Consider the following 13,032-nt stretch of genomic DNA (forward strand, 5'->3'; position numbering starts at 1 on the left):
AATGTACCAGAAATGTGGGCTGAATATGGCTCGAACCAGGAAGTATTCAGTCATTGAGATATTCTCACTTTTCAGGGGAATGAGAGTATGCAATGTTGTGTTATATACAAAATAAATAAATGTGGTGTGACTTCAACTTCAACCGACGTGTGTTTTTAGTACACCTTATGTTCAAGAAAGAATGACATTTTTTATAAGACTTGTAAATTAAAAGAAAGAAAATAAAGTCTGTATTCACAAAAATATAATATTCAAATAGTAACCTTCAGTCTATATGTTGCTTAAAGTTGTTTGCTAAATCTTAAAGAAATTGGCCAAAAAGTGCAAAGCATGCAACACACCAGGAGAACAGGACTGTCAGAAGGAGAAGTGTCTGACAGTGTCGGATAGTAAACTGCTCCTTTACCGTTTTTTGGTGGTTCACGTGGAAGTTTCATTAGTAATTCAGGTCTTTATTCTAATATTTTGGATTTACCATTGCAATACAGGTGATTCTACACTCCACCATAGAGCGAGTAAGTCCGTTCAGCCTGAAGTGTTGCGCTCTACAGGACAGTAAGCATGCTTGCAGATGGTTTGTGCCTCAACGGCAGCGTAAAAAAAAAGTCAGTTTTTCTCCTGCGGGCCCGATCACACTATTCAGGTCAGAACTTCAAGCTGTTGAGCTAAGCTAACATGAGGATGCAAGAGCAGTTATCCAGTAGCCATACAGGTACAGCAGCATTGGTCCAGTGTTGAGCTCCAGGGATCTACATTATCAAAAGGCATGCTGAGGGCCTTACAGTTTTTCTAGGAAAGAAACAGAAAAAAGGCAGATTAGAAGTTTTCAGTTTGTAAGTAGCCAGATGGTGAAGAAACAATGCTTTAGATGGACAAATGCATCACTAACTGAAAATCTGTCTTACCTGTCTGGCTCTCTGGAGAAGGAGCATGTGTGGAGTGGCACTTGTTTTTCTGAAATGACAGAGGATCCAATGCATTAGTGCACTGAAGCAACACTGGTGTGTTTACCAATCATTAGTACCTACTTACTTACTTTCATTAATTTTGGGGGCGTCTCATTTAATTTCGTAGCATTTTAAAAAAATAGTTGAAGGGTTTTTTAAAATATCATTGAGTAAAAGTTGACAAATTCCAGTCTGTGATTATACATCGACATACATTCCTTTAATTTTAGTCAAAACAATTCCTAATTTCTGTCTTTTAAACTCAAACATTAGGTATAATTTCCTATAAATGAGGTTTATTGACCAAAAATTCAAAGAATAACAGTAAAACTAAAGTTAATAAGTTAGTGTTATGTTAAAAGTGTGATGAAAATGTTAAAAAAAAGTGTGAAACATTGAAAAAAAAGCGCCAAAAAAAGAGTTAATTTTTAATTATGACGGGAGGACACAAGGGTCAAATAAACAGTGTACCACCTACAAATGAACCCACAGAGGGGCAAACAGAGCTCTGATTGGCCAGCTGTTGTGATTTGCATAATGCTACGGCCTTTTGCTGAGGATGCAGGAATCATGCATGTTCAGAGCTCTGACCCAAACAGCTACTACATGTTTACCTTCAGGTTAAGTCGATAGTGCAGACTCCGGTCTGACAGCCAGGGGTGTCTGAGGGACTCTGCTGCGCTCATCCTCCAGCTCTTACTCTTCACCAGCAGAAGGGTGATGAATTCTTTGGCTTCGTCCGAGATGTCCGCAAACTCTTCTTCCTCAAAGTTCCACTGACAGGCCAGGATGTTGTTTAGTGTCTCGTTGTCATCGTCCCCTAGAAACGGAGACAAGCCACTGAGCCTGCACGGAGAGCAAACAGAGGTCAGGGATGCTACTGTGCCTTTATATATATGTATATTCTGTAAACATATGCAGGTAAGTGAATGAGCATCCAACTCACAGCATGTAAGTGATGACGCCAAGGCTCCACATGTCTGTGGGGAATGAAACAAACTCGTAGTTGATGACCTCAGGAGCTAAAAATTCAGGCGTTCCAAAGTTGACCCTGAGCTTCTCTCTGGGTTTATACCTGTCAGAAACACACAAGCGGAAATCATCAGAGTTACAGCTAGGCTTGAGAAAGTCCTGTTATGAATGATGAAAGTTAACAAAGCTTTAAACTGAAAATAGATGATAGATTTTACCTTCTGGCCAGTCCAAAGTCAATGATTTTAATCTTGTTAGTCACTCTGCTGACACAAAGAATGTTCTCCGGCTAAAACGGAAGAAAAGAGGAGGATTACAATACAATTATGTTATATTTCTGCTTTTATATACTCTTTTTAGATGAATTCCTCCCTCTGGGATGGATATAGTCGAGAGAAATAGTCATTTAAACAGGATAGAAAGCATTGTTTGTGCTAGAGAATCCTGTCGTCCACAAAGAGATTTCTGGTGTTTTTTTTTTTTAAAGGAGCTACAGTGGAGTAATTATTGTAGTTTAACGTCACTAAGAAGTGAGCTGGAGCTCTACACAAAGAGAATATAAAGAACTGAAAAAAATATTGAGTGAACAAATAGTAAACCCAGTCGCTTGTTGCTGACTGTGAGAAATACAAATATAGTCAAACATATACATGATATACTACACAACACAAGATTCTTAATTGGAGCAGGTTTACCTTAAGGTCGAGGTGCAGGATGTACATCTTATGCATGTACTGCAGCCCTTCACAGATCTGGCGTATGAACAGCACTGTGTCCAACTCTGTCAAGTTGTAGTTCTCATCAATGATGCGGTCAAACAGCTCTCCTCCCTCCACACTACAGCAGAAAGGAAAGGAAGCGCACGCACACACACACACACACACACACACACACACACACACACACACACACACACACACACACACACACACACACACACACACACACACAAACAATTACAGCAAGAAAGAGCTCTTTGTTTTATTGGCAAATTAGAACATAGGGGCTACTGTGCATGCATGCAGGTACCCTGACTTACTATTCCATGACCAGGATGATGTCGTGACGCGACTCGAAGGCGGCATACAGCTGGATGAGGTTGGCGTGGTTTAGCTGGTTCATCACCTGCATCTCATTCCTCACCACGTCCTGAGAGACAGACAGACAAAAGACAGAAAGACATGCAAGTCAGTTAACTCACACGGTATAGTATACTAGTACAGTGTGTGGGGTGGCCTGATGCTTGGCACTGTGGCCTCACAACAAGAAGATTCTGGGTTCAAATCCAGGTCGTTCCGGGCCTTTCTGTGTGGACTTTGTATGTGTGCGTGGGCATGGTGCTCCAGTTTCCGCCACCATCAAAAAAACACTTAATAGGTTCTCTAGTCAGTGCCTTTGATCACTGGCTCAGAACTGGAGTTGGTCCCTGGGCTAACAAAACTGGGTAAACCCCTGCTGGCGCCCTACGTCACCCGGATCATTGGATCATTGAAGGACTTTCCAATTTAATACAGAGTAATTTGAACTATGCCCATTGGTCACACCTCTTGTGCAGAGAAAACAGAGCAGACTCCCTATACCAATGCTTAATCTCAAATCTATTAATCTAGGCTACCTTTAGTAGTGGTAGAGTGGTTGTGTAAAAATAGATTGTTGGAAACTGTGAGACTAATTAATTAAAAATAGGTATGAAGTTTTATAAATGACAGAACCCAAGCACAATAAATCTTACAAAATCAATCCGCATCAGCCCTCGCTCTCTGAGTAACATCAGGCTAGTGGCCAGTGCCTACTTGGCAATAAATGTGATCCTGATTCTGGTGTAAATATATTTGGAAAAAGAGGATGGAGTGACTTAATGAATGAAGATCTGCTTGCATCATGTGCTTGCTGTAGTATGAACAGCTTTTATGAGGTCTTTCTGTAGCACAGGCTTTAATGCTTGCACACTATAGTATCATAGGAATGTCAACACAGTCAGTTTTGTCACGGATGATCACTGACAGCAACACGAGCTGTAGCCAAGGATTTAGCTGTGTTTGGAGGGCTTTCGGTCGTCTCTGAGTCGTTTCAATATCAAGATGATAATGTAACCTCAGAGCTATGCTGGGACATCTGACCTCTTTCACATCACTTCAGAAGTCCCAGAGCAAAGAAAGACACAATGAGGTTGTCAAACTGCCACATGCCCACGCCCTCTGGGCTGTTGATGTATCTAATTTTAAAATGTAATCCTTTATGGTTCTTAGCAATGCTGAACGTAACCATGCACTAGACTGTCTGGGGTAACAGGCATCTCAATACCGCTGCTGTACTTGTATTCTTTTATGTATTCAGTATTCATTGGCCAATCAATACTGCACCTTCTCTTTCTGGCTCCTGGCTTTGATGATCTTGGCAGCTAACATCAGACCGGACGAGTTCTCTATGCACTTGTGGACTTGACCAAAACGTCCCCTGATGAAAGAAAAGCAAACGTATAGATGAGTCAAACACATATGAGAAGATGTACCACCTTGGATTTATTAAAAATTACAGAATCAACAGAAACAATATAAAGATAATTTTTTTCATGAATTATTAAGGTCAAATATCAAATAATTGCTGGTTTCAGCATCTAAAAAACAAACATCTGCTATTCTTTGTTTCTTTATCATAGGAAATTGGATTTTGGACTAATGGTTTGACAAAAACATTCAAATTTAAGATGTAATTTTAGGCTTTGCAAACTGTTGATTATCACGTGTTTTATTATTATTTTATGATTTTCTTTGAGGCATTTAAGACCTTTATTTTCATAGGACACATTTAGACATGAAAGGGGAGAGAGAGGGGGAAGGACCTGCAGCAAAGGGCCGTGGCTCGAAGTCAAATCTATTTTCATAGACCAACAATAATTGATTAATTGTTAAAAAAAAGATTAAAAAAGGAAATTGATTGTAAAATAATAATTAATAATCCTAATGGCTCCTTCAGTCTGTACCGTTATGTCAGCAACTTCAAAATTGTGCTTGCGTGCTGAGGGGTAATCTCCAGCTTTAGAAGCAGGATTTAGCACTGGCCTATTATATCAGAAAGGCACGCTATTTCCCAAGAGCTATTAAGCACCCCCTCACCGGCTGTGAAATCCTCTGTCATTTCATTAGAGAGGGCCGATGTGTTGAAGTGAAATGAAAACAAACTCTTCAGAGCCGGGTATTCGGTGGTACTCACCCTCCCAGGACCTCGTCTCTGTTGATAGTGTAATAGCTGGCTATCTGATGTGGCTTGGGAGTCACGATGCGGTGGTCGAAAGGTGCTAACGGCGGGGGGCTTGAGTCTGAAGAAACCATAAAGAAACATAGACTACTTGAATGAAAAGCAGTGATTTGCTGTTGTTGCTGAGAACAGAGAATGGAACAGAGGACGGGGGAAGAGACCTCGGTTCCCCAGAAACAAAGTGGATCAAAATAGCAGCACGGCAACGGCTCATTATCTGCTCTGACTGACATGTTAGTGCTGCCTGAACCACCGTGGTGTTATGACACCTTCAAAGTCTGATGAATTAAATGTTAAATGTTACCAACTAACATCCAAGTTGGGGCTAATACAACCAGGACCTGAGCCAGAATTTTAGGAAATACTGAGGTCAGGATTCGTAAATGTACATCATGCATGTTTTGTGAATACAATCTGCTTTTAGCCTAAACTGCACACGTATACCACTTTCATCATTTCCAATCAGTCTTGTATTTTAATAAATGTAAATGTTATCAAACCAATGTTTATGGAAGCACATAAAGCAGACCCCTTAAAACAAAGTTGATGTTGAAGTGTATTACACACTGTTACATTTTATGGGCTCTGTGTCCATTTCTATCAACCACACCAGAGAAATAGTTGTACATGGGTATTTGACAATCTTGAGCCAGGGTCCAAATTTCAGAATAAAAGTGGAATGTTACACATTAGTTAGAAAACCCCCATATTTCCTATAAAACTAAGGACTTGAGGGTTTTCTTGCACAGTTTTTTATCATGCACCGTAAAAACATAATGGCTCACCAATTATAAACTCCTTCACAGCTGACTCTTCCTCCTTCCCTTCCTCTTCCACCTCTGTCTTTCCGTCCTCAGATTTGGAGGCCTGAGGCTCGCCCCCCTCCACCCCCTTTCCGTCAGCATTTTTAACTTCACTGTCTTCCACTCTGCTCTTTTTTAGGTCGTCCTTCACCGACTCTTCTTCTGTGACACGACGTTTGCTGCATGTGGCCTCCTCAGAGCTAGAAAGACAACATTTAGCACTTGAATGTTTTACTTTATTTAGTTTTGTTTTATTTTTCTTATCCCAACCCCAAATCCTTTACTCATAACTGCCTTAAAAAACAACATATTGAAACTAGTATAGAAATGTATTTATTTATTTACATGAATTGGCTGGAAATACCTTTCCTGTGATAGGAGAGAGGTCCTGCTGGTATCTGCATTGACATTTAGGGCGTTGTCTGATTGTGACGACTCTTCTGCCTCTCCTTTATGGTTTTTCTTCCCATCATCCTCCACTTTGCAAGCCTGTTCTGGACGAACATCTTCTGACTTCCCCTGTTCATGCTCAGTCTCTGAGTCCTCAAAGATTCCCTCCTCCTCCTCCTCCTCCACCTCCTCTTTCTCCTTAGTTGCCTCCTTCCTGTCCTCTGACTGGGCAGCAGAGGTGTGTGGTCCATCTAGGATCAGCTCCGCCGACTCCTGTCTTTGTTCTCCGCTTCCTCTCTCCTCCGTCCTCTGATTTTCAGCCTCTGCTTTTCCATGGGAGTGTTCAGTGTTCTGCCTGTTGAGCTTTTCCACCTGTTCCTGAAGCACTGGCTCACTCAGTGAGGAAGTGTCTGACCCGGGAAAACCACAGCAAACAACCATTAGGGATGTTATTCCTATTATATTAAAACCTCCAAACTGTAGCATTTAATGTGTTTTGAAACTCACCCACCCTGGAATCAATCAAATTCACTGATGATAGATGCAGTCCAAGTACATCATTTATGCAAATATCTTAACCTCACCAAGGGCTCTAGGGATGGCAATGCTTGCCAAAATAAAATTAAGGTTTGAGGCTCTCAAGAAACTGTTATTGCATACGATGTCCACTAGAGAGCACTGGCAAGTTGATTTTCACTACAAAATGTCCATTTCACTCAGTGTGTATTTTAGTCACAATAAAAAAACTAAAAAAAATTTGAAAAAGTGTGTATCACAATTTTTTGTTTAAGTTAAGTGTATGTAATAAAAAGAACAAGAAAAAAACTATCAGCCGATGTATTATCATTTATTAAACACCCAAACAACTACATTGGCTTCAAAGATCCAACATTGGTCAGGCTATAGTCCACATCTCTTCCAGCAGATGGTCAAATATGCTGTGCATGTCTCTGCATAAACTCAGATATTATATATAGATATTTAGTGTTATTTCCTATATGAGCTTACCTGATGTGTCCGCAGGTCTCCTCTTCTTCTGGGCCTTCAAACCCTTTAGGCTCAGTTTGGCTTTCTCTTTGTCATCCTTTGCCTTGTTGTAGAAAGAAGAAAGAAAGTAAAAAGCATTAGACAATGGATCTAGAAAGTGACAGAGGTGAACAAAACTTGAACCTGGTATAAAAGGCCAACCACTGAGCTCTTATATTTGCCGAAATTATTTTCCACTCGTTAAAGGGGGTCAAATGTAATTTATTAGTCTGATTTCTGACGGCAACAGTTTAGTGACATATGTTAAAATGTGTTTGTTAGTGTTGCTACGGTCGCCCCCGTAACTCAAGTATAATGTTCTATAGGACGGATGGCTCCTCCAGGAGCAAGAGGAAAGGTCACATATCATCTGTAGCAGACGACATGCCACACAACACAGGAAACAGTTTTATTCACTTCCCCACATATACATTACATCTGCAATAAAAAAAATTAAAAAAACATACGGGAAGTCAACTTTTTTAATGCTTGCCACTTTACAGGATGGAAGAAAAGAAGCTTGGTTGATCCCTCCTACGGTTTCTGTGTCATTTAATGTGGAATGAATATGTTTGTTTAACCACAAAGTCAATCCTAAACAGCTTCTGAATCAGAATTCAAGGTAAGGTAATCCATCTCACACGCAAACATCCTCATTGCCGATGTGTTGTAAAGGCACAGCAGTGAAAGCTTATGCAACAGTGCTCGGTACATTCTTCATATGCCCAACATGCACCAAGTATTTGGCTTAACACAAGAAAGCCATTCCAGCTTATCAATTAATGCAGTAATGTCACCTATTCAGACCAGGCCAGATGAGTGCTAAGCTGAGCCTGTGCAGCTGCAGTCCAACCCACCGCTGATAAAGACGTGGGTTGGATAAGATAATCAGTCTGACTCTAATCATTTACACCTCAGAGGCAAAGGACAGTCACAGCACAGAGGAAAATTACTTAACCTTAATGACATGTTGAGGTAAAGCAGAGCTAATAATAGATGTGCAAGGAGCTTTATCAGAACATAAAGGAATGAGTTTGCTTGACATGCAAAGAGAGACTTACAAAAACTAGTTAAAAGCCATCCAAATATGTAGTGTATGTATTTTCCCAAAACACTTCTTCAGGTTTTAGAGCCAGTTATTCATAATCTTGCTACAAACAGGTCACATATTCCATCAAGAGGATTTGCAACCTTTTGGACAACACTTAATGCATCTGGCACTATGATCACCATGCAATTAGACCTCTCACTATGTTGCCATTGGTGACAAACAGTAATAGATCCACTACGAGAACATTGCAATCCAACTGCCTCAAAGAGCTGTACGTTGGAAATGAAAAAAGAAGATGGGAAAACATTTGATTTTGAGGCCACTTCTCTTAAGAAAACCTGGCTTGTAATGGTGTCAAACCTCTCACCTTCTTCTTAGCCTTCTTTCCAGGCTGTTTAAACAGCAGCTTTACCAGCCTGGAGCTCTTCACCACCTCCCCAATGAAGCTGATCACCTGCTGGGTGCCCTCCATCAGCCTCTCCACCCCTTCCAGCCTGCGTCCCTGACTCTCCATCCGCTCGCTGGCCCTCTCCGCCGCCCTAAGCAGCTCTCTGCACGCCGCCTCCACCCCAGACCCGTGTCTCCCCCTACGGCCGTCTTCGTGCATAGAGGCCAGATCCTGACCCATACCCCTGACGTCCTGGGACAAGCCATCCAGTCGGGTCAAGACAGTATGCTGCATGTTGAGCAAACACTCCATCTGAGAGCTCAGTGAGTCCATTCGGCTCTCCACGGAGCGCAGGACGGCATCATGAGGGGAGGAAGGTGATGATGAAGAAGCTTGGGACTTGTCTGATCCATTAAGTGAGAGCTTCCTTCCACCAGGCTTCTGAGCGTGAAGAGGATTTGGATCATAGACCTTGGCTAAAGAGTTAACAAGGCTGGAGCTCATGACTGATTTACAGCAGACCTCCTCGCAAACAGCAAAAAAAATAGTTTCACTCACTGATCAAGTATGTTCACTTTCACGCAGGCTCGATGGAAACGACTACAATAACCATGTTCCCAGACAAAGCCACAGGCAGCAGAGGGAGGACAGAGATCTCTCCCCCTCTTTGAACACTGAACCATAGAGTAAAGTTTTAAGAATAGCAAATGGCCGTCCTCCAAATTAGAGTGCAGCCCCCCGTGGACGTCAGGGACTGAGTGGTCAGTGATAAGAGCTGGGGGCTCTGATTTGCAGTTGGGGATTGACGTGAGTTAGGGGGAGATGCTGGAGAGGCTCGGCATTTGACATTTGAGACTCTTCAAAAGCCCTTCAGTCAGGTGTCACAATCCTAAGAATCTAGGACTGAAATATGACGCCATAAAAAATAAGACAAAAAATGAAACGTTAAGCCAATAAAAAAAAGAACAGTGGACAACACTTGTGCAAAGTTTAAGAAGCAGATATGGTCTGATTATACAGTATGTTAGGCAAAACATTGATATTGTGCTGAGATTCTATGTGGAGTATATGTTTTTCACATTGTTCTATGACAGGGAGAGGGGTGACAGGTGTAAGGTTGCACTTGAACCTGTTAGAGACAAAAGCATTGTGGGTATTTCTGAACCTCCTTAAATGCCACACGGTTGTCAAATCTGATTTCTTGATGTGTCAGCAGAACATTGCATAATTGCATTCCCAAGGTCAAGACTTAAAAAAAAAGTTATTTACTTCAAATAACTTAAATTGTATTTTAACTTAAAATTTGCATTTTTTCAACAACAAAAAAATGCTAGTAATTCATCTCAGGGTATTTATTATATCAGTTATTACGTGTCAAAACCTTTTAAAAAAGATCCCAATGACCAAACTCAAAAATTAATTATGATCTTATTCAGTTATTTAGTTATTTAGAGAAACAAGAATATAGACTAATATACAAGACGTATAGAAGCAACCATCCAAGTTAGATAAATAAAAGTTATATAAATAAAAATTAAACCATATATATATATATATATATATATATATATATATACATGTACATATATATGGTTTAATTTTTATTTTTATTCTACTTAGGTTTACATGTGAATACTAAACATTGATGTAAAGGAAAATATACTGTATTTTGTTTACATACTGTTAATTATCAGTTTCTTGTTCATGTTGTTATTTAAAATTCCACTGATTGTTCAAATCTTTAGAATGAATTGTTAGATCCAGCCCAAAGTTTTTGAATTGCAAACAAACGGTTTGTTTCTATAATAAATATTGTATTTAAATACAAATAACTTTTGGTGAATAAAAGTGACGTCAAAACAGAAGGTTTTTACGTTAACATTTTACAAAGAGGAGAAAGTTTAGTTAGAGAAATTAGAATAACAGTGGTTTCATTTGGAGTTGGAAAATTCTCAACATAGATTCACGGTCCGTGCAACATGGAGGGACACGACAACAGAAGACAACAGGAAACAGGTGACACCACTGACACCTAAGAACTGTTGATACAGAGGAGAAGAGGATTGTGGGAGAGGAAACTTACGGCACGTGTTGTTACTTAGAATTAAAGAGGATGAACTGACACAGATACACACACGGATGCGGAAGTTCATTTTGAGGAACAGACACAAGCGACTGACACTGATTGAGACGTGTCTGAGCGTGAATATTGGCCTCAAACCTTTCCATGTCTCAGAACAGTGATATCTGGAGTGGGCAGGGTGACAAAGCGCCAATGCCTATAGACTGTCACCCATCTGTCAGCACCGGAAAAACCTGACCTGTAGCCCTGTCCCTCGCACTGTTCCCAGTACAGACAGCTCCTCAGCTGCCAGCTTTAACTCTCATACCCCTCGGTGCCCGTTTACCAGCTAAGGTGAGAAGGAAAGAGGACACTGTGAAGTGCCGACAGAGTACATACTGTGGAAATACACCCAACGGACAAAGGAGATCACTGAGCAGGAAGAGCTTTCACACTAACCTGGTTTGTAAACATGAACATGTCTTTGTTTGTCAGAGCTTAAAGAGATGGTTCAGATGTGTTGAAGTGGGGAAGCTAAGCAATGTACTGCTGTGGGGGGGTGGCAGCACAACATATTGACACCTAAAAATTCTATATTTGTTTAAGTGTACGCTAAAAAAATTGGCTGGCAGGATTCATCAAACAACAGATAGAGAGCAATGTAGAATAGACTGCAGGTAACTATAGCAACAATACTGCTGATTACAACCAGACCAATTATCTGCAAACACACCTACAGCAGCCTTAATTTACTTTTTGGCTTCTTGGGGGCAGTAAAATTAGCTATAAACACAACATATCATCACCATATGAAGTTATTATGTCAAACATGTTAAACAGCAGTTGCTAATTTATACACCTAGCACATGCAATGCAACATTAGCATTCATTTGAAGTCATATAAGTCCTAGTCTATATCCACGGCGTTCCCCTTCCGGTATAGTCCATTACCTTCCGCTTTCTTTGTATTGATATTTTAAACTCCAGTGGATTTCTGAGGACTATGGTTACCTGCTCATCAGGTCTCTGCAGGGTCAATCCAGACAGCTATCTAGACTATCTGTCCAATCTGAGTTTTCTGTTGCACAACTACAACAACTTTTGAACGTTCAAATGTTCCACCAAAACAAGTTCCTTCCTGAGACTATTTTGCAGCTGCCCTGTGACTCTGTCTGGTGCTTAGCCCCGCCCAAGACGATTGTGATTGGTTTCAAGAAATGCCAATAAACCAGGAAATGTTTTCTCCCATCCCAAATTGCTGTGTGGACTAGCCAGACCCTCCTCCACAGCGCTGACGGCCTGGCAATGCAAGACTATATAAGTCCAAAAGTCACTCTACTTTACTGTTTCAGTATTACTCTGTAGCTGCTAAGAGCTCCACCATTTTCATGAGCTGCTTGCCGTTTGTTCAGGGCAAGTCAGGTATTCAAAGCTTTTAGACTGAAAACAAATGGCTGCTGCTGCGGCTGCTGCTGAGACGAAGGACAGTGGTGAAACTGAATCAAAACCGTTAAGTCACAGGCCAGAAAACCAGAACAAAGAGCTGAAAGATGCTCTGTAGTGCCGTTGGGAAATGCAGTTGAGTGAAAATTGTCTCTTCATTCATCCCCATTCACATTACACACATTGTCATTTGATCCTTTGTTAAAATACAAACTACAGTAGTGACTAGTGCAGCTTTAAACACTGTATTGTAAGGGGTTGTGGTATGGCAGTCATAAGCACTCATTAGAGCTCCAAATAGATAACAATGGACTCAGTGAGGGAAACTGTGGCAGTGTGGGGTTGCAGTAGCTCAGTCTGAGGGGAGTTGAGTTGGGGACAGCAGGATCCCAGGTTCAAGTCCCATTACAGACCAAAGTAAAGAGCTTGGTAGCTGGAGAGATGCCAGTTCACCTAAAGGCACTATACCCCCCCCCCCAACCACTCAGGGTGCTGGTTCAGCACTGGCAGCCCACTCACTCTGACATCTCTCCATTTGAGCATGAATAGGTCCTGAGCATGTGTGTGTGTATATTTCAGGCCTGTGTGGTGTAAATTGTAATTTCCAAACTTCCTCAATAAACAGTATAGAATTAAAAAATGGCATTCCCTATTACCATGTTGTCACTTAACCCTCATCCATTTATTTTCTT

At 41.0% G+C, this 13,032-nt stretch overlaps 1 protein-coding gene across 3 annotated transcripts in view; it reads right to left on the reverse strand.

Moving 5' to 3' along the window:
- Positions 1–414: 414 nt before the first annotated feature.
- The window catches only part of mylk4b (myosin light chain kinase family, member 4b), a 31,931-nt gene continuing 19,313 nt past the window's right edge, over positions 415–13,032 (reverse strand). For 2 of the 3 annotated variants that reach the window (XM_034881425.1, XM_034881426.1), the window contains 12 exons: positions 7,379–7,460; positions 6,345–6,780; positions 5,963–6,180; positions 5,133–5,238; positions 4,283–4,376; positions 2,959–3,068; positions 2,615–2,756; positions 2,138–2,208; positions 1,894–2,022; positions 1,562–1,793; positions 906–954; positions 415–789 (listed from right to left, as the gene is read on the reverse strand). In XM_034881425.1, coding sequence (XP_034737316.1) covers positions 779–789; positions 906–954; positions 1,562–1,793; positions 1,894–2,022; positions 2,138–2,208; positions 2,615–2,756; positions 2,959–3,068; positions 4,283–4,376; positions 5,133–5,238; positions 5,963–6,180; positions 6,345–6,780; positions 7,379–7,460 — 1,680 coding nt within the window. In that variant the 3' untranslated portion in view covers positions 415–778. Of the gene's footprint in view, positions 790–905; positions 955–1,561; positions 1,794–1,893; positions 2,023–2,137; positions 2,209–2,614; positions 2,757–2,958; positions 3,069–4,282; positions 4,377–5,132; positions 5,239–5,962; positions 6,181–6,344; positions 6,781–7,378; positions 7,461–8,814; positions 9,512–13,032 lie in introns of those variants that run through there. The other variant, XM_034881423.1, reaches the window with a different exon arrangement.

Source organism: Etheostoma cragini, chromosome 9 (assembly GCF_013103735.1).
Source record: "Etheostoma cragini isolate CJK2018 chromosome 9, CSU_Ecrag_1.0, whole genome shotgun sequence".
Classification (NCBI taxonomy): domain Eukaryota; kingdom Metazoa; phylum Chordata; class Actinopteri; order Perciformes; family Percidae; genus Etheostoma; species Etheostoma cragini.